The sequence below is a fragment of the Anthonomus grandis genome, chromosome 2 (genome assembly GCF_022605725.1).
Source record: "Anthonomus grandis grandis chromosome 2, icAntGran1.3, whole genome shotgun sequence".
Classification (NCBI taxonomy): Eukaryota; Metazoa; Arthropoda; class Insecta; order Coleoptera; family Curculionidae; genus Anthonomus; species Anthonomus grandis.
In genome coordinates, this window is record NC_065547.1 from 9,680,884 (window position 1) to 9,703,927 (window position 23,044).

Sequence of the window (23,044 nt, forward strand, 5' to 3'; positions counted from 1 at the left end):
TTCAGTCAAAAATATTTTATTTGTTGCACAGCAACTTTTAATTTCCGAATTTCTTATTATTTCTACGCTGTATTAGCAGAACCAGGAAAATGCGTGTCTTCTTTCGCCTTTATTGCTGTTTCAAACGGATTGTTTCTTAGAAAGACAACTAACTCTATCTTGAATGTCGTTTGAAATTTTTGGTCGAGCAGAACCTGGATTTCTTACAATAGCTCCATATTCTGCAATTTTTGCCTTAGCTAAGGAAACGGTATTTTTACTAATGCCTAATTCTTCTGCGATTCTTCTTATAGGAACTCCATCCATAAGACGAGTGTATATTATTGCGATATATCGATTATACGATTTTGTTGACTCGGCTGTCACAAAAATTAAATTAACTTTGACAACATCAAAATATATTATTCTAATAGACCAAGAGATTTAGGAGATTTTGCTGTCCCAGTTTTTTTTTCGGCACGATAGTACAGCTAATGAAAATTATATTTCCCACTTCGCGTCTTTCTCACACTCTCTCTATTTCTCACGGAGAACAAACAAAAAATTTGGTTTTTTGGTTTTGTTACCGACTTGGTTTGTTCGTAGCCAACGAACAAGAAAAAAATCTAAATACATAGAAAGACATCGTCATAGCACCTGACATTTTAGGAAATACAGAAAGGAAAAGGAAACATTTGATAAAATAGTTAGATACTTTTTTTTTTTTCATTTAAAATAAGTTTTATTTTTTATCCACTTATGTTCATATTTCTTGAGAACAAATTAATAAAATAAAAATAGGGGTATTTAGATAATAAAATTTCCTTTAATTCAACGTATGATTCATTTTAATAAAAATCGACATGAGGAAATTGGGGGGTGAAGGGATGATGTCAGAGAAACGCAATTTCTGTCTAAATTTGACGCGTTTGACTGTTTTTGGCTAAACAATTTATTTTTCAAGATTTTCAGAGTTGTCTGTTTTTGTCTTAGACACCCTGTATTGTGATGTAATGTAATTAGATGTTAACCCTTTAACTGCTCCAGGCGTATATATACGGTATGCATAAAATTGCTCCTGACGTATATAAACGGTTGCGTCAAAGAAATTATTTAACGACAAGCTGCTCTGGCCCTATAAACACGATTAAAAAAGGTGATATTTAAAGACGCATTGGAACCGCCTAGAGCCATCCACGTGCCGAAATATTTCAGTGGAGGGTGGGGTTACTTTTCAACTTGTGCGAACCGTCTCGATCTTGTTTGTTTAGTATGCTGATTGAATTATTGAAGGGAGGTTATTGTTTTGCTGTTTCAAAATGCCATTTAAACGTTTTTATACGGACGATGAGTTGTATCAAATGCTGGCTAACAGCGAAAGTGAAGATGATGATGTCGTCAGCAATTCAGGCGATTATGGCTGGTTAGACGACAGTGAACCTACTGCTGGTCGAAGTACTTCAAGTAAGCAAAATTACGTGGAAGAAGATAATTTACCGAGTATTATATCCTCATCTGATTCCGAGTCGGAAGAAGAAGATCTGGTTGTACCCACTAAAAAATTTAAATCAGATTACATTTGGAAATCATCTGATCTGTCTCCTGTAGTACATAATTTTGATAACAGTACGTCTGGCTGTCAGATTCCCCAGTTAGACATGTCTAGTACGGCACTGGATTGTTTCAAAATATTTTTAGATGAAAATGTAACCCAATACGTCGCGGATCAAACAAATCTTTACTCCATATTCGTTACAGAAAATACAGAGTTATCCAAAAGTTCGAGGGTAAATCTTTGGAAAAATACCGATTCCAGCGAAATTTACTGCTTTATAGCAACAAATTTTCTTATGTCGCAAGTGAAAAAAAATTCAATAAATAGTTATTGGACGAATGACAAACTTTTAGCCACTCCTATTTTTTCGCAAATAATGCCCAGGGATAGATTCCTTTTGCTTCTTCGAATGTTACATTTTACAGATAATAATAAAAAACGGGAGAATGACGTTTTATGGAAACTAAGATACATCATTGACCATTTGAGGGATGTATTTACTAAAACCTTATATCCGTTTCAAAACTTATGCATAGACGAAAGCTTACTGCTGTTCAAGGGACGGGTATTTTTCAAGCAATACATACCTTCCAAACGACATCGGTTTGGAATAAATTTTTTTCTTCTATGTGACTGTGAAACGGGGTACGTTTTAGACTTTATTATTTATGTCGGAGCTGCAACAGAAATAAAAAAAAATGAATATCTTGACAAGGATATTGGAATATCTGGTAATATTGTTCTAACTTTTCTTGAGCGATATTTGAGCAAAGGTCATTCGTTGTACGTAGACAACTGGTATACAAGTCCCGCATTGTTTACCTATTTACATAAAAATAAGACAAACGCATGTGGAACCGTCAGGAAAAATAGGAGAAATTTACCGAATCTGTCTAAAAACCTAAAGTCAGGAGAAATTGAATATATGTCGACGGATCGGCTTTTAGCTCTAAAGTGGAAGGACAAACGAGAAGTTCGAATGCTTTCGACTTTTCACAACAGTGACATGAAGGATTCTGGAAAAGTAAACAGAACCACAAAAGAAGAAATAAGGAAACCAGTATGTGTACTAAACTACAATGAAAATATGGGAGCGGTAGATCGCAGCGATATGTTACTAAGTTCGGTAGAATGCGTACGTAAAACCGTAAAGTGGTACAAAAAACTTTTTTTTCATTTACTGGACTTAAGTTTATTGAACTCACATGCTGTTTACAAAATGGTAACCGGTAAAAACATTTCTCTGCTAGATTTTCAAGGGCAGCTCATAAAGCAGATTTTAGAAGCACATCATCTTCCACAGCAGCACAGCAGAAGTGGAAGAAGGTCAGCAGATGGAGATAACCCTTTACGACTAACTGAGCGTCATTTTGTTTCCATGATTCCCGCAACCGCTGCCAAAAAATTTGCACAAAGAAAATGCATTGTGTGTTCAAAACATGGAAAAAGAAGCGATACGCGTTACATGTGTGCACTATGCGATGTGCCGCTTTGCCTTTTGATTTGTTTCGAAAGATACCATTCCTGCAAATATTACTGACTTTTGTAAAATATCATAGGAATTTATAAAGTTTTTTTTATTTTGTTTTATTTGATGGTTTTTCTAACCTCCCAGAATGTATATTTTTTGTTTAGTTGTTTATTTTGTTTATAAATTTGAGTTTTTGTTATTATAAATTTTTTGCATGGAATATGTTTTTTTTTATTCCCTAGCAAAAAAAAATTAAAAAGATGTTTTACAAATTTTTAACTTATACCAGGGTGTTTTCAAAGTTGAGTATTTCAGTGAGAGTAACTCAACTTCTTTTGGCGAGTTCTACAAGCTGGTAAAATAAATATAATATATAAATAAATAAAAAAAAATACTAATTTAAATTAGCCATACACTGCTCCGGACGTAGATATGCGTTTCGGGCTAGAAAGTGCCGCACGGCCGGCACGGCGTAAAAAGCTAACTTAGCAGTGAAAGGGTTAATAAGTGTTCTACTAAAATTCTACCTTAAGGTTTAATTTCTTTGGTTTTTAATTTCTCAGTAACATATGATATAACAGTTTTATAGTTTTAATACCAAATCGGCCGAGTAATTTTTTAAAGTATTGAAAAAAAACTCTTTAAACACCCAAAAAAATATATAGTACAAACACTCAGATAGCAAACTGAAGTTATTTCTCGACTTCATCATCTCAATAAAGTAAGACTTGCATCTATTCAACTCATTTAAAACATACCCTCTTGTGTAAATAAACGAAAAAGTACCTGTATATTGTTAAGGTGAAAACTATTATTATGCTGCATAGTCCCCATACCAAAAGACCGAGCAAACGGAGGCGGAGGGGCAAATCTCCTGGGCCCATTACTATTAATAGTATTACTCGCTCCATGAAAACCGCCTCGCCGATTTTGCTGCTGATGCTGCTGCTGCTGCGGACTGCCCTGGTGGTGGTGATGGTGTAACGGAGGATGCGAATGGTGAAAGTGGTGAATCGTAGGCGACGGTGTGTGATGGTGTATCGGCGTGCCGCCATTATTATTGTTATTATTATTGTGAAGTATATTATTGTTGTGGTGCGGTGGCGTCTGTTGCGGCGGCCGGCGACCTCCCTGCATCGATGCGGGATCTTTTTCCTGCTGATGGTCAAGCGACAAAATCGAAACGACCGGGGTAGCGGTGCTACGCTGCTGCTGAGGTGGCAACTCCGATGGGTTCGATGAAGGAGGAGGAGGCGGCGGCGGCGGAGGTGGTGTCGCCGTAACAAAGGATCGGGGCGTCCCGACGCTTTCCGGATGATCGGTTATGTAGGAACCGTCCTGACGACCCAACGTATTATGTTATTTAATTATGTTTAGAATCTTTGATGGTGTGATTGTGAGAAGAAAAATATAATATGGTTAACTGTTGAAAATATGAATTAAAGACAGAATTTGTTGTGTATGTTATTGTAGCATTATAAATAGTGTATGGTTGGATTATACGGGGAATTTGGCCAAGCATTTACAGCAGTATAGACAAGAATGGTGATATGTAAATTTTTTAGCAATTTTGCGGTAGGCTTTAAATTGGGAATAATAATGTTTTTAATTGATAAAAATTTGTTTGGTTTGGTTCTTATTATAAACTATCGCCTTGTTTGCCTGCACTCTTCATTTATTAAACAATTATGTTCAAATAGCCAAGTTATAAATATAATAAAATTATTCTCTAAAAATTACTCTCCTTTCATCATACACCAGCCTAAAATCAGTATTTTTTTTCAAATTTGTAACCTTCTCTTTATTTTTTCTAATCTTCTCTTTAAAGTAATGTATCTCATTTTGGATACTTTTGCGGGACATCTCCGTTATTTTTTAACGTTAGCAGGATGCGGTTTTTTTAAAGATGTAAGGTTAACAAAATGTTCATAGCCCTTTTAATCTCTAAGATACAAAGCATTTTGGAAAATGTCGGATTTTGGGACTACCTTCGTATTTTCGTTATCCTTTAACTTATCGAAAAGGCAAATTAACATTCTTATAGAATTTTTTTTCCGTAGAATGCAGTGATGTGGATAATTTTGGTACCTATTTACATTTAGTTTTTTGGTACAAACCAAACTTATATTTTTTTAAATGGAAAGGTTTTTAACCGTTTCAATGATATACAGTGCATTCACGACGAGAAGACCAAATTCATCAAAGTTCTTCATTTTCACTCGCGCATTTTTTTAAATAAAAAAATTCCACGTACCACCAGAGTACCACCTACCTCAGGTAAAAACAACGTCCACATTGGTTTTTTTTTAAATAGAACACCCTGTATATTATGACGTTTTACAATTCTGTAATATATTCTGAATACTTTTTGTATAGCAAACCATATGCCTAGAGTCAATGGTTTATCAAATTTGCCGTAAAAGACGACATAAGAATGAAACATAAAAGTTTATTCTTGATCTATTGCAACTAATGTTTAATTTATTGTCCATTTTATTCAATGCGGTCTTTACTATGAAAATTTTGGTTACAGGGTATCTGAAGTAGAAGTTATGACGCCAACATAATTTTTTTATGCTATTTCTTAAAAAGTAAATAGATAAGGTAAGTAAAAAGACTAAGTAGATTTGTTTATTTTAAATACTCTATGGGATATTTCTGATCCTTATGCTACAAATGAAAAGTGTATCAGCCTTCATCAAGTAGTGATTTCGATTCTGACCTACAAAGTCAAGACGATGATGACACGATGGATCTAAATTTAGTAGGAAAAAAGGCAAAAAATGGAAGAAAATTGGAAATTGAATACTCGGAAATTTAGAAGAGAATCCGAAAAGGATTATATTAATGTAAGGCAGGCAAAATGTTCTTGCAAAACTGTTTCATGATCCTGTCTGTAAATGCATTAATAAGTGCTCTGGAAAAATTAAAGTTAAGCAATTTAAGAAACTTTTTGAGAATTTTTATAATTTTTAAGTTTTGACTTGCAGTTGTCATATATGTTTGGTCTCCTGTCAGCAATCATATATTAAGAAGTATTTTCAACAATCACTTTAACCTTCATTTTCATGATCCAATAACAAATAGCTGTCACAAATGCGTAGTAATAAACTTAAAAAAAATTAGTAGTGACGAAGAAAAAAAGGACTTGGAAGCACAAAAAGAGCTGCGAAAAGCAAAGTTAGCGAGAAATGAAATAAAAATTGATGGAAAAGAAGCGTCGGTAAAAGAAAATGAAACAAAACATTAAGACGCTGAATAGAAAAGAAAGGAAAGCTGATCTTATTGAACTTCTTCCGTATATGTTATGTATTCATTGTTTGTATAATAATTTGAAGTCCTCTGCTAGAGTCATTGACGAACTGGGGAAAGAAAAACTAGAAAATGATGATTTAAAAAAAACGCTATTGAAAAACGTACCAATTTTTATATAATTTTTATATTTAAATTACTGTTTTTTTCTATTTTAGGGTTAGGCCACATTGATTCTTAACGGCTCAATTGTTAATGAATACGTTAACCGGCAAAATTGCAGATATTGGACAACCGAAAATCCTCATTGGAGCCAGTAATACCAAGCACAGCGCCCTCAAAAAATTAATGTGTGGACAGACATTAAAAAATCAAATCCTCCGACTCGTTTGTTTTGAAAAAAGTGCTAGTCGGACTTCCTATTCTCAGGACTCATCGCTGCTTTAGTTGTTTTATTCCCTCATCCACAAGAGGCAGATATACCTAGTAACGATGTATGGTTTTACCAAGACGAAACATCTCACTTTCGACAATTTCTTGATGCAACTTTTCCTAAAAGATCTTTTGGAGCTATTTGAAGTCCGAAGTTTATGTGAATAGACCAAATGTTGATAATTTGAAGCAAAGCATTCGACAAGAAATTAGACTAGTCGGACTAATCGACCGGCTTCAAAAATGCATTGAAGTCAATGGACCACAAATTGAACATCAACCACAAGATGGTTCTTGGGAGCGGGAAGTTTTGATTACCTTAAAATTTCAACGCTCATTTAATTCAGATAAAATACAAAAAAAATAATAAGCTAGTTATATGCCATTTTTATTATAATTCCAGTTAAATGAAAAAAATCTAAATATGTTATTTCGCCGTGTCGATAAGTTAAAGATTAATGGAGATATGAGAGGGATCCCACAATGCAACAATTTTCAACATTTCCTGTAATATAAAAACTAAAAGAGCTATGAAAATGCTGATGTTAAAAAATAACGGAAATGGAAAAGTATCCAAAATGTACCCTGTACATGGCTAAGAAAACCGCATATTCTGATAATCCAATAACCAAAAGAGAAACTTATTAATCGCGCTATTACATATGTATAAAAAACCCAAACAAATTCCGTCAATTTCCATCCAATAAAACATACACACCAATTAAAAAGAAACAGAAAATAAAAAGAAAAACTCATCCTTACCTCGGTAATGGCATACGGTGCGGCAGCGAGAGCTCCAAAATGGTGTCCCATGGCGGCCGGATGTCCCACCATCATCGGATCGAAAGGGGTGGTGCCGTCGGCGGTGGCGTAAAAGGGTCCGCCGGCCGCCCCCGCACCGCCGGTCGGATCCAACGTGGTGTGAAAAATGTGATGACCCGGCGGTCCGGTCGTGTACAACAACGTGGCCTCGGCAGGTCCGCCGCCGGGACCGCCGCCCTGCGTCGCGTAACAATGGCCGCCCCTCGGGGGCGAGGCGGCGCCCCCGTTCGAGGCAGACGAGGCGGCAAACGCGTGGGCGTGTGGCATGCCGCCCCCGTTCGACGGCGGCGCGGCGCCTGCGCCGTACACCGCATAGTCATACTATAATATAAGGAACGTTTTATGCCATTTTTAGGATTAGCAATTACATTTATATAATCACTGACCTAAGAAGTGTTACACCAGAAATGTCTTGAAATATATTTTTCAGAAACATACTAACTATATTTAAAGCATGTTATAGTAACAACGACTACGTTTAATCTTTATTTTTGTTTACCATTCCTAAAATTTTATATCTCACAGTTTTTGTGAAGAGAGCATTTTCTGAAAGCTGATTATTACAGATATTTTTTAGTTATTGCTCGTCCGTTAGCTAGTGTTAAATAGAATAAAATGCCTCGAATCACAAAATAGTTTTCCAATAAACAAAACTGTTTATTTTATTTTCAACACGTGCTAACGATAATAGCATCTTCGGGAGAAGATTAAAACTGGATCAGTTGGAATCAATTAGAACTTGATATTGATAGAAAGGAAACATATTTTTAGATACATAAGTAGTGACTCTAACCATTTTTAACATAAAATTGCTAGCATGCTATGATATAATATTTTGTCTTATTTTCTTGAACTAGCAATAGACTTAATAATGAAAAAGAAACAATTAAAGCAATTGCTAGAGTCAATGCTCATGAGGATAAAATAATTGACAAAAGAAATTGAATCAAACTTTTGTTGCAATACCAATTTTACCAACATCTACAAGAAGCTTTGATAGGATTTTTTAAATAATTAGGTCTAAGAATATTCTATTAAAGTTTCCGACTCCCATGGGCGAATGGACTAATTTTCCATTCATCAAAAAAGGATCATTTTACACACTTGTTATATAAATAGCTATTTTATGTTCTGCCAACTTTTTTCGAGTATTCTTATTTTTGTTTTCATACAATTCAGCTGTTGATGGACTTCATTATTAAATTCGGCTTGAATTTATTCGTTTTTTATGCTCCAATATTTTAGCATATTTAATGGCAATTAAAATTAGACGTGCATTTTCTGCGAAAAGGTAGGATAAGATAAGGTATTGTTAATGTCAATTTTTTATCTTGATCAGCCATGCAAATTGAAACTGTTTAGGATAAAGCTAAAGGAACTGTGAAACACAATAACTTTTGTTTGAATGTTGGATCACATTAGAAAAAAATTGTATCTTTATTACAAATATTTATTATATATATTGAATTATTTTGATATAGTCGTTTCAATTTTTTTACCACAAAATCCCAGCACTGCGCATTATAAAAAGAGGAGATTCATATACGAGCGATTCGATCACTAAGCTTAAATTTTAAAACAGTGCATACGGGTATAAGTGTTTAAGCCTCCTTCAGCCATGCTTCTTGACATTTATCGCTGTATTAGTTATATTTTTAGTATATATAAGGCCACTTGTTAGTAATTTTAGTTTAATCCTAAAATTCTCATGAGAAACACCTATCGAAAATATAATTTTAGTTTTGGTTAGTGGTAAAACAGTTTTGTAATTTGAGTGTCACACCAAAGGTTCCAACTATAGGACTAAAATGCCTCGGGTTCGAAGATAACAAACTTATCACTGTTTTGACGTGGCCACCGCGTTCACCAGATTTAAATCCCGTAAAACATATGTAGGACATGACGGGACAGAGAATAACCACTTTGCACCATCCGCCACAGACTCTGGCACAACCAATCCACGAGGTTCGGGTTGCTTGGAATGAGGTGCCACAACCAGAAATCAATCATCTCATTTTGTCGACGCATTTTTGTCTCATTACTTGCCTATAAAAATTCTTGCAAATGTTATTGTTTCATTCTTGATGTAAGACTATCTCATTGTTACAAAATTAAGTTGAAGAAATTATTCCTTCAGGGTATAACACTTCTCATGTCAGGGAAGATAGTTTACATGCATTAAAAATAATAAGTTTTTTTTCTGTATAAATATAAATAATTATTGATAATAGATAGGTAGGTTTGGACGCACTTTGCTGGAAGATTAAAGAAGAGTTTTTAAATTATTTTTTCTTCTACCGTGCCCACTCTAAGCAGTGAATAAAGTAAGGCTGGCATATATTTTACATTTAAGTTAAAAGATGGCAGCGATATTTTAAAATTCGATATAAAAGGCATACCAAACATCATTAAATGCCTTTGTCTGGATCCTTGTGTTTAGAAAAAATATGATAAAAAAAAACAAATATTAATATAGTATCTGTAGCGTACTCGTATACTGTATCAGATTTGCATACAAAAAGTTTTTATTTTATATACATTTTAATTTATTTAGTAATATTAGTAGGGTCAAAAGGGATATTTCATTTTATAATATTAATATTTAATATTTTCTATATTTAATTTAATTAAGTGCTGACAAATATGTGCTCTTTGCACAGATTATTTCAAGCAACCATATACTAAATGAAACAATTACCAAAGTGAAGTATCATCCTCCAGTATCATTCCCTCTTAAACTACCATCCAGTGAGTGAAACAAGGAACTTAGACAACGGGTTTTATAGAGGCTTTAAATCAATTCAGTATATTAATTAATTGTTTTATGAAGTATTGTATTTATGCATAGACCTTTTTGTACCACTAAAAAGATATTCATACCACGTTACCACCTAAGTTTTCCAATGAACTGATATAATTAATTGAAATGAAAAAAACAACATGAGCTTTATGTTAATTCAAATTTATATGTTAAATATGTTAATTTCTGGAAAGCAGGGTATAAGATCCTCAAGAAACAGTGTTACCATGACTCTACAATGTCAAAAAAGATAGAAAGCTAATTAATTTGGAAAGCGTTGGAAGAAATAGTTGCTCTATTTGCTAGAAGAAATCATGCCATATACCCAATCAAGTAATCTTTAATGGTTTACATTTAAACAACTTTACTATTTCTATATCTGACATAACCATTAGATTCTCTGGGTTGGACATAAAAAAGGATCCAGGTCAGGTTCAGGAGTCTTTTCAAGCTACTCGAACATGTATTTCAAGCAACATACCAAGGACCTTTAAAGGCGTTGTGTGTGATTTTCTAACTTGTTCTCTTCGAAATCTACTGATTGATGAGCAATTTGGTTTCCTTGCCGACTATTCCACTGAATTAAATATTCAAATATTCACAGGTTCTTTGTGGAGGAAGGGTGGTTTATAAAAAAAAATGACTAAAGACTAAGTGGCTTAACTCCTATCTAACTGACAGAATACAAAGTTCTTGGCTTTCCATTGATTGAAATATATTTTTTAAGAAATAAACAATGACTTTATAGTCAGTTTCTCATATTACAGATCTGGGAAATATACTTGATAATCACTTGAGTTTTATCACTCAAATTTCTGGAGCAATTTTTAAGGATAGTCAAATGTTGAGACTGCTACGTTGACCACATTTGGAATATGGCTCTTGTATTTGGAATATGGCTCTTGTCTTTTCATTGTGACACACATATCCAATATATTAAAAGAGTTGAATTTTTAAGCAAAACGATACTGTAACAAGTCAAGACCTTGTGGATTATGATCGGGTTGAGAGAACCCTGAACATAAACACTTTGGGTACAAGACGAAATCAGAAACAGTTGTTTTTCGGATGTTGTAAAACATCCCCTATGTCCCGACAATATTTATGTCCGGTCAAGACAGACTCGACAAGTTTTCTTTCTCGACAAGGCTCCTTTCCATAACACAATACATAAGACTAACTAACTTTTTAACATCTTTTTAATTAGGGTGGCAAATTCGGCTAATCAGTATACAGTTGATCTTGACTTATTTGGCCCAACATTTTTAAAAGTAAGAAACTTTGGATTTTATGTTAGATGATCTTCTCCGGTAACACTGTTCCACTGGTCTTTGTTAATGTGATGTACACCTGTGATAACTTAAATGTCTATACATGTTGTATCTACAACTGTTTACATTTTGTTGGAAGTTACATTAATACAGATGTCCGTTGAATAAGTAAAATAATGAAATTTGTTAAAAAAGTTTTTATTTTGAATGTTACCCTTACTTTTAAGTTATCCGCGAAGGAATAGGAAAGTAATGTTTTACTCTTCAACACACTCTTCGAAAATGGTCCAAACTTACATACCTATAGACAATAATCATTTTAAACATCCAAGACTCTCGTTCTATAGATAACATTTCATTAAAAAGGCAAAAACAATAATATAAGAACATTCCAAATAATAATTTGTAGAAAAAAAAGCTGTTGAATAAATCGTGCCCCTATGCCAGATAGTGAAAAACTAAATTTATGCTGCCTTTCATATGATACTGACTACTAATTAAAAGAAAAAAAAAACATGAACTGCTTAGGAAAAACAAACACAGTCGGGACCAAGTTGTACTATAGCCAGACTGTTGCTTTTCTAAGTAAGAGTGTTTAATTTTTTCAATGTGCTTCTAAATGTTGCATATAATCACTTTGTAAATAATCAATAGTAAAACAAGGACCTCAACTGATAATAAATAGTCCAATCAATATGCCTCACTTTAAATTCTTAACTAAAACTATGAAATACAATCGGTATTACATTATAGGTATTTTAAAGATCTTTTAAACATTATGAAGGAATGCATAGAAATCATTGGAGAACTGTTAGTTTGGTTGGTCTTTATACTTTAAAGCGAAATTAACCGGAAAACGAAAATTTGGTTCACATTCAATCCTTAATATCTTTTTCAGTATTGCATAGATTTTTTTCACAGGTTGTTTAAAAGTTAAGAGTGAAGTTTGACTTTTTATAAACCCCTGTACAATAACAAATCCGTTGGAATTTTTTGTAGCTTCAATTTGAATAAATGATGATGAAATGGCCTAAAATTATCAAAATCGAAGCAATACTGAAAAAGTTAGTAAGGATTGAATTGGAACTAAACAGAGTTTTAAAATGTTATACCCTCTTATAATTGATTGGACTATAAAATGAAAATAATAAAAATACTACCGCACATCAAAAGAGGTAAAAAAAGGAAAACTGCTAATTTTCGAATTATAGGCAGAGTCCAACCTCAATATTGGAGCTGGGGCGCGGCGCTAGCCGCGTCCAACAGCACATAAGTCTGCGTCGGCGGAGGTGGGGGGTAGAGTCCCGCGACTGCGCACTCCAACGGAGCGCCCAGGCAGGCTTGGGCGGCGGACTGTAGACATGCGAAAAGACACGGACACGTTTTTTTATGTACATATATTTTATACAGGATACTCCAAGACCCACTGTACAGGGTCATTCCTTATATTTTCCCACCCTCCTAAACTTTTTTGGACCACTCTGTTATGAAGAAATAGTAAATGTAAAAGTTGTAGGGTTTGACATGTAGTTTTTGCCAAATATAATGTTCTGCATACGGGGTGTTGTAAAAAGAATAAACAAAAAACAAAAGAACCATTTCCTAAATTGAACTCCCTGTATTTTATTTTTTTAAATGATAGGTCGTCTTATTCTTATTTCGAAAGTATATGCATTATTCACATTTGCATTTGCAGTTTTTAAAATATTTTAGTTTAAGTTCATGATCTGGTTGCCTAGCTTTCTAGACGAGTATAATAGGGCCAAGTATGCATATTGTTGTAATTGTTGCTAAAAAAATTAAAAATATACAAAATTACATTGACAGAAAGAGCAATAATATCAAATTAATTTCTGTAATTATTCTATCAAAAGAAATTAACAGATTTCTTTTTAGAGTTATAGTTTTCACTATATGCGTGTAAAAATGCATTATACAGATGAAGATAAATGCAAAATATAAATAGTGCTGTTCCAGATCGAAAAACTTGCAAAGTAGAAAGGGGATTCAGGATTCGAAGATGTCTTTAAAGGAAAAATCCCATGGGCGTAGTTATTGAAAACGAAGAATTAGATATCTTTTTATTTTTTCAAGGTAATTGTAATAAACCCTAATGCAAACAATGAATATCTGCTAATCTGTCACATTTTAGAAAATCCTAGTAAGTCTATCGAAGATATGTATTTTAATAAGTCGATCGCAAAATTCAAACACTTAAGAAGTATTTTTATTTTAGATATAAAATGTTCAAAGATTGGAAGACGATTATAAATATACACATCAAAATGGTCTAAGGAATACTTTGAAAAATAGTTTTTTTCGCCTTATAAATTTTTATATATTTATATTTTCATACGGAATAGATACTACCTTTAATATTAAGATACCAACGAAGTAAAATAAATATTTGGGTACAAAAAATCATGCTAGAATAGCGTTTTTTGCTACTTGCACATTTTGTCGAAATAACGCAGATTATAATTTTTAAATTCTAACGCAATATCGCATTTTCTGTGGTTCCAACCGAACAATTGTGATTTCGCTTTTATTCATTAAAAATGGAAAGACGACATTTAACTCGAGAGGAAATGCTAAGAGCAGTCGGAATGCTTGAGGCAGGAACAAGTCAAAGAGACGTTGCAAGAGCTTTGGATACATCTCCCAGTGTAATTAACCGTTTGTGGACAAGATATAGAGAGACAAATGATGTTAGAGAACGGCATCAAGGCCCGTCGCGAGTTACCACACCTGCCCAAGACCGTTTTATAACTTTGCAAGCTCAAAGAAATCCCACGGTAACAGCCTCTGTTTTGGTTCAGCAACTCTCACGAGTGCATAACGTCGAGGTTTCAGGTCAAACTATTAGAAACCGTTTGCATGAGAGAAGACTTCATGCCAGAAGACCCCTAAGAGTTCCTCGGTTAACTTTAGGAAATCGAGGTGCGAGATTAACGTGGTGCCAAGAACATGTTAATTGGAATCAAGAAAGGTGGGCCACAGTTCTTTTTACGAATGAGTCTCGATTTTCATTTTATCCTGATTCTGGTAGAATTCGTGTCTGGAGAGAGGAAGGAAATGAAAGTCGTTTGCGTCATGCCCGGGAAGTAGTAAGGCAACGTGGTGGATCACTAATGTTTTGGGGTGGCATTAGACTTGACGGAAAAACGAACCTCATTTTTGTGGAAAATACGATGACTGGAATAAGTTATAGGGATAATATACTACTGCCTGTAATTGTTCCATATTTACGCGAAATGGGCTCAAATTCGTTGTTGCAACAAGATAATGCCCCACCACATCGAGCACGGCTTGTACGAATCGCTATTGAGGAAAATCAAATCAATCTTCTATCCTGGCCCTCTACCTCACCGGACCTTAATCCAATTGAGCATGTTTGGGATTGGTTAAAAAGGCAACTTCTTCAACGATTTGACTTTTTTCAAAGCGCTCTGGAGCTTCGTCTTGCTGTGACACATGTTTGGGAGGAGTTGCCCCAACAATTAATTAATAATTTAATTTTAAGTATGCCTAGGCGATGCCAAAATGTTATTAATAATAGAGGTGGACCATGTGGTTACTAGTTTAATTTGTATTTGGTAAATTTTTATTTTTATAATTTTTTTTAATAAACGGTAATAAATGGGATTTTGTTCTTTATTTTTATTTGGGCCCTAAATTATGAGTAAATTATAATCTACAAAAAAAAGTTAAAAATTATATTGTTATTTTATTCGAATAATGTAAAAAAATTGCAATAATTAACTTTTTCCAATCTTCTCAAAAATATTAACATATTTGTATGTGTTCCCTAGACCATTTTGATGTGTATATGCTCGGATGTTATTTTGTGCTGAGCTACTGTGTAGAAAGAGACAAGATAACTTTTTATTTAGTAAAATATTGTAGAGTGTACTTTTACAACTGCGGGTGTATTTAATGGAAAAAATATCAATTTTTGGGCCAAGCAGAACCTACGCGAATTCTGCAAAATAAAATTTTAGGGTGGAACATTATAAAGTTAGGTATTGGTCGCATTTTTTACGAGGAACTAGTGAGAGGTATATGGAATGTTTAAATGTGCAAATAAAAGTTTCCTTAGAGGAGCATCCAACCATCAATATGCCGAAATAATACGGCACCAAGATGAAGCTCCACCACATAATATAATTACTGTTGTAATTTTTTTAAATAATAGCCATATAGATAGAGAAGCGAGGAACCATAAACTGGTTACCAAATAGTCCAGAACTTACATCTTTGGATTCATTTCGGTGGAGTTTTTTAAAGCATAAATTGTATTCACAAAGAAGCGCAAATATGGAAGAATTCGTTTTACGTTCCATAAACCAGCTTAACCAGGAAAATTCAATATTCTATATTATTAAAGCAAACTATGTGTTAAAGGACTTTCAAAGTTGTATTTATCAAAATGGTGGGAAAATTCTGCAATTGTAAAATTTTACTATGTTAGTCGTTTATTGGTTAAAAATGCATATGTTATAAATAAAATTAATTGTTTTCAAATTATTTTATTAATTTATACGTATTTTTTGTTTTTTTTTAAATATTAATTCTTAATTTTTCAAAATCATAAAATAACAACCAGTTTCTAACGTTAACACAGAAACAATGTCTACCAGTCTCGCAACCAAATCATCATAAACTTTTAAACCAAAATATTTCAAAAACGATTGAACCAAATGTAAGTAATGCATAAATTTTTGAAATACAAATAAAAACACCTAAAATACATGGTGTCCCATTTAGGAAATGTCCCTTTTGTTTTTTTTTTACTCTTTTTGCAACCTATATTCTTATAACTATATTTCACAAAAATTACGTGTCAAACGCTATAACTTTTACATTTACCTTTTTTTTAAACAGGTTGGCTCAAAAAAGTTAAAGGGGTGGGAAAATATAATAATTTACCCTGTACATAGTTAAGGTGGTAATAGAGGTCATCAAGGTATTCAAGAATTGAACACTTAAGTTGATTAATACGACTTTATTGCAAATATACAGTTTCTTTTGTTATTGTTGCATAAAAATAAATCCTATATACCTTCGTCAACTAAAAGTACATCTACAAAAATTTAATTCCAGTGAGGAAGTGAAATACAGAGGAGCCGCGCTCATCCGAACCCGGTCTAATCCGATGATCTCTGTAATACGAACTGCCGATCTCGGTCTCGTCACTTCGTAAGTTAGTTCTGTTTTTGCCTATTATATTTATGTATTTATCTTGGCGTTGAAGACCAGAAAACATAAAACTTTAGTATTAGGTAAATATTAGTGACAAGTATAAGTAATTAAAATGTTGAATAGGGTGAAAATTTATCCTAAAATTGGTCAGAAATTTAACATTCTAGAGTTTATACACACTAGGGACATGGAATGTGGCGCTGGAAAAAGAAATCCTTAAAGAAGCCAGAACATCCTGCCATTATAAATGGACTTTTCACTTGGTTCCTACAACAACGAAGGCTGCATTTGCCAATCTCTGGGGAACTAATGAAGCAAAAAGCTCGTTTTCTCCTAGCTAGCCAAAGTTGGCTCGCCAGATACGCGCCATAGCATCAGACAATTGAAAATAGCAGGTGATGACAATTGATGGTAAAAAGTTCACATTTTACCACACAACTACGGAAAACACGCGCTTCTGGTAGGGACTTAGGGAGAGCTCTGCACCAGGCAGAAAAATGTTTAAATACCGTAAACGCTTATACCTTGTGCAAACGCTTCTGAAGAGTTAATAAACCAATTTTCCTTGAATGGTTTAAGAATTAATTAATTGCTCCTGGTGTAAGACCTTCATATTATATTGTTATATAAGATTGTCGCAGGCTAAACCCCACATTGCCAATGTTGCCTCTGACGTAACGTATTTAACATACAGTGCGGTTTTTAATTGTCCACTCCCTCTCTTATCTTTTGAATGCGTTTATATAAAAAATTGAAATTTGGCATACATCATTAGATACCTAAATACTACTTTTTGATTCCGCGCTTATTTTGAAAAAACTTTAAAATGGCGGCGGGGCGCCATTTATATACTTTAATGTAAATTATGTAGTATTGCAGTATGTAGTGAATGTCCGAAGAATAGGTGCGCAATTAAGATTACAACCAACATGTGTAGGACGTGTGCTTCACAAAGGAAATTTATAGCCGTATCATATACAACAGATGCAAAGAGGTACATACAAAATGTTTGGTGTGGCGTTATTAATATTTACTTAATCGCTCCTTATACAGAGTGTTAGTAAATAAGTGCGATAAACTTCGACTCTTCAGGTCATCAACATTTTCGACGGGAGTGGAATTAACTAATGACTTAAGAAAACCCCACGTCCAAAATCTACAGGATTTAAATCTGGCGATCAGGCCAATCTGTACCTTCCCTACCTATCCAACGATTTGGAAATACTGTATCTAAGTGATTACGTACATTGAGAATAAAATGGGCTGGTGCACTACCATGTATGAACCATAAGTGTTGCCTCAGCTGTAGAGGAATTTCTTCAAAAACAACAGTTAACTCTTCCTGTAGGAAATGAAGGTAAGATTAAATGATCGTCATTTAATCCAAGCCATACATTTACTAAAAACTGATGCTGAAAATGAGCCTCAAAGATTCCATGTGAATTCTCCTCAGCCCATAAGTGATTGTTATGGATATTTCGTATGCAATGTCTTCCAAAAGTAGCCTCGTCAGTAAACAAAATACCATTAAAAAAATGAGGAATTTGAGCGATTTAATGAAGAATCCATTGGCAAAAAAATAGACGCGGAAAAAAGTCTCTTGATAGTAGAGCTTGCACACGTTGAATATGAAATGGGTACAAATGATTTTCTTTAAGAATTTCAAATACAGTGAAGTTGTTTACATTCAATATGTTGGCAATTTTTCAAGTACTTGTTTCAGATGACTCCGCAATTAACTCTAGAACTACTTCTTCTAGTTGCACCATTCGTACTTGTCGAGGGCGCCCGCAATCAGCCGTTTGTTTCTTAAACGTACCATTTTCACGCAAACGTTGGTGAAGACGAGCAAATATTGTGTGATAAGGTACTCTACGTCCTGGATACAACTCAGCATACAATCTTCGAGCTTGCCGACCATTTCCATTATTTCAGTCATAGATAAAATGCATATCTGACAGTTCCGCATTTGTAAAATTTTCCATTTTTTTCGATAAAAGAAAAATTAATTACTTATTAATAATAACTAAAAGCTTTAATAGTGAAGGAACGCTAATTTGACATTTCGTATTTCGCAGATGAATGTTGACATTTTGTATTTAATATTAGATAAATGTTGACAGTAGCCTACTAATAATGTATTAAAGAAATGAAAAATACGCGTCAAGATTTTTTTTACTCAAAAACGAAAAAAAGGTGATCGAGGAATACAAAAATTATTTTTAATTTGAAATATCTCAGTGGCGTACCATTTTTTTCTTTAAAAAAATTGAGATTACTACCCGTATGCGCGTCAATGGTGAACATAAAATTCTTAATTGCATGCTAAAAAATGCGCGATAACTACCTCTTAAGACCCTCCAAATTTCATTTACATATCTCGACCGGTTTCAGAGCAATAAATAAATCGTCAATTTTTAAGAAAAACTCTAACACCCCGTATCTCGGAAGACGAAACATTTGCGGACATACGTTTATATAGCAAACTGTCATTATTTTTCCATGCCGAATCACCCTCTGAAGTTTGTCGCACTTATTTACTAACACCCTGTATATTTCAGCAACACTTGAAAAGTGCTATTTAATTGGACTTTTTACGATATCTTTTCTTCGTTTTCTGCTAGAGCACCATGTAAATTTACGAGGAATGTATTTAAAGCATGATACTGCTCCAGCACACTTTGGTATAGGTGCAAGAGAATACTTAGACCATCAACCAAATCGTTGGATTTGGCGAGGAAGGCCATTTTCTTGACTGCCAACATCCCAGACTTTTTTTTTTCTGAGGGTATTTAAAAGAAGGGTTTATAGGGTTTCAATAAAAACAGGCGGCTATTACTGATCGTGCTAATACCTATTACGCTGAAGTTAGCATTAACACATTTGTTATAAGTTTTATTTTAAATTTGCACAAACGTGCTGAAAAATGTATAGATGCTACTAGAATGCATTTTAAAAATTTACTTTAACAAAGTTTTTATATTTTTTATTTCTACTTTATCCGTATTTTTTATTTTATATGTAAGACTTCACTAGATAGTTAAGTGTTTGTCGTTTTAAAAACTTGAAATTTGTTAAAAGAAGCTTTTAACAATAAAAAATTCATGCATAGTTATAGTTTATGTAATGTCATTTGGAATACCAGCAATCTGCTTGGCAGGTGTCTCTATTGTCACCAAGAATTAAAACATGCTGACAGATGGTGTCTTTATAAGGCAAACAACTTCCGAGCAAAATACTGATATTTAAAGTAACTTTGCATAGACTTTACTTTATGTGTATTATTTAAGAAATAATTCAATTTCATGTTTAAAAATGTTAGTCCAAGCCATATTAAATTAAGCCACTTTTTTATATTTTAACGATTTGCAAACATGACTTGGTTGCATATAAAACATAATTTTACATGTATACGTAAAATGTATGAACAACGTGAATTGAATGCAAAAAATATATATAAAAAAGTTCCCTAACACCCAATTTATATTTTTTGTTTATTTACTATTGCAGGCGTGTCAAATAATTTTTTTATCTTATTTTGTTCATAACTTATTCTAGTTTTATAAACAGTTTAAATAAATAGAAACATAGAATCTACAGGGTATTTTTTTACAAGGAAAACAAATACACACTATACTTGGGTTACCGAACAGATGGAGTGGCCACGTGATCGTTCTGCGCCGGAGGTCTAGAGCCTCGATAGGGTTCATGACTTGGGGTTTTATTTAATTTTATTAGTCGAGCGGCTTTAGATCGTTTTATCGCATGATTACTTAAAAGGATTACCTATCCCTTTTCGGTAAACCCCAATATATTAACATAACTTTGCATAACAAAATACTTAAAAGGGATTAATATATCATTAGCTGGCACAACCTCAAAATCGGTTTGGAATTATTAAAACCCATTTTACAAGCGACCGTATTATATTTAAAAAAAAAAAAATGCTTACAAAGCAAAGCTGTACGGTAAAATAATTTAAAATAAGTAGGTATAATTCTCCTCGTCTAAATCTGCCAAGGTTGCATCGATGGGCGGGCCTATATTTCGCGCACATCATTTACTCCATCTGTTCGGTAATCCGACTATAGTGTTTTGACAAAGCCAGAGGCCCTTTTATTTATGCAAAAATAATAAAACCACCTTGTATATTCGCAACAAAGACGTATTTACCAATTTAAGCGCTCAATTCTTGAACACATAAGTGTTCCTTATCACCACCTTAAATAAAAAGGGTAAACTGGGTCCTGAAACATCCTATAAATAATCACATGTATGTTAATATTTTTTTTAAGTACTATTAGTAATTAGTCAAGATAAGGAGATTATCCAGGGTTTGCAATCAGATGTCCTGGAAATTAACATTGTGAAATGCTTCAATTTTTGAGAAGATGATACTTGGAATGAATTTTTGGTATAAATTCTAATAGTATTCAAGAGAATTAAGAGACTTTTACAATTAAAAAAAAATAAGAAAGACAAATAGGAAACCAAAAAAATCATTATGATAAGAGATCCAGAACACCCTGTTTAGGAGATTGTGACGCAATTTTAATCTTTTGCAGACCCTTGTTATCAAACTAGGGAAATTATTTGACAAAAGAGTTTAAGAATAGCATCCCCCATCAAAAATGTATATAATTAAAAAATGATTGTCTTATCATTCCAATTGGTTAATTCATGGAAAATGTTCATAGTTGTGCAGGAAATCTTTAATCATTTTTAAAATTTTACTTACCGGCACCATAGGATACTGCTGAGGCATATAAATAGGCGGGAAAACCATCGAAGCATAAGGACCCGCTTGCGGAGGACCACTTTGTGTTTGGTAAACTGGAGGAGCTAAAACGATACAAAAAAAAAACAGTCAAATTAAAAAAAAAGGCACGCTAAGATCATGACATTTCTATTTGATACAGCGTAAAAACAAAGATTGAAAAAGTGGTGTTAGATGTTGCCATTGTGCGGGCAGTTCTTATCACGGAAGACAAATTCCTACTGATAAGAGCTGATTTTCAGCGTGGAATGATTCTCACTTGGTATTTACCAATGCGGTTCTGCGATTCTAGTTTTCACCAAAGTAGGGGAAAGAAAACATGACGTCGCGAATGAGCTGATTGGCGTTCGGTATTTACCAATTATTTCTCGACTTTGGACTTGGGTTACTCTTTCGGTTATGCAAGTCCAGAAAAAGGTTATGTTTAGATTGTTAAAAATTTATTGAACATTGCGTTGTGGTGTGCGACTTTAACATATAGCATTTAGCTTTATTAAATTATCAAGGGGAACAAGTGGTAGTTGAGGTTGAAGACCTGAAAATGATAAGCCATTTGCTTAATAATTTGTTAGAAACTTTACAATATGTAATATTTGTTACACTTATATGATATTATATTGTATTCCTTTCAAGTACTGCATGGGAAAGTATTAATAAAGGTACGTTACCTACTAAAGGAAACTTTATTTTTTATTTTTATTATTATGTATTTGGTTAATTCCAGAAATAAGCCTTCTCTGATGCAAATTTACATGGCATTAATAATTATTATTTAATTTAGATCCAAGAAAAGCTCAATAGTTTATTTAAGAGAAAAGAGTGGTTCAAGACCTGTAGAATCAAAAATCTCGGCTTTAATTTTAGTCAAACAAAAGTCAGTAATTGAAGAATTTTAATTTAAATTCGACGACCCTGTATAAGCCTGATCGCTAGGCTATGGGATATTGGGATAATGAAAATCCGCACCTTTTTCGGGAGGATCATCCTCAGTGTCCTGACAAAAATTAATGTATGGAAGAATTATGGTAACGCGATCACCGCGTTGGACAAATTTATTAAGACCTCGTCGAAAATACAATATATTCTTCAATCGTCCAATCTTTGGAAAACCAAGTGAATGAAAATGGTGTAAGGATACTAAACGAAAATAATTCGGATTTCCAACAGATGCAGCTCCCTCACACCACGCTTTGACAGTTTGAGAGTGTCTGAACAGTTTCCAGGGATTGGCAGGCGTAGTGTAGCGTTTTTTTTATATATAGAAAGATGTTATAGGAAAATAAAATAAATATTGCTACACAGCGAACGGCAGCTCTATATTAGTAGGCCTTTGGTTGTAGGTTGATAAATACTTTCCATACACCTTGCCATAAATCAAAACTAAGTTAAGCGCCACTCAATCTGAATTACAATACCTTTTAATTGTTTGGAGCCATTTGAATTGAGAAATATTAACTCACTATTTAACTGGTCTTAAGTACTG

At 33.6% G+C, this 23,044-nt stretch overlaps 2 protein-coding genes across 6 annotated transcripts in view; one reads left to right on the forward strand and one right to left on the reverse strand.

Annotated features, from left to right (window-relative positions):
- LOC126747097 (uncharacterized) overlaps nucleotides 1-23,044 on the forward strand; it is a 326,191-nt gene that overhangs the window by 266,926 nt on the left and 36,221 nt on the right. The window lies entirely within an intron of this gene.
- Nucleotides 1-23,044, reverse strand: part of LOC126747041 (protein boule-like) — a 69,406-nt gene that overhangs the window by 17,411 nt on the left and 28,951 nt on the right. For 4 of the 5 annotated variants that reach the window (XM_050455531.1, XM_050455540.1, XM_050455548.1 and 1 more), the window contains exons 5-7: nucleotides 21,523-21,626; nucleotides 7,452-7,832; nucleotides 3,792-4,343 (exon numbers count right to left, since the gene is read on the reverse strand). In XM_050455531.1, the coding sequence (XP_050311488.1) occupies nucleotides 3,792-4,343; nucleotides 7,452-7,832; nucleotides 21,523-21,626 (1,037 nt within the window). The remainder of the gene's footprint in view (nucleotides 1-3,791; nucleotides 4,344-7,451; nucleotides 7,833-21,522; nucleotides 21,627-23,044) is intronic. The other variant, XM_050455555.1, reaches the window with a different exon arrangement.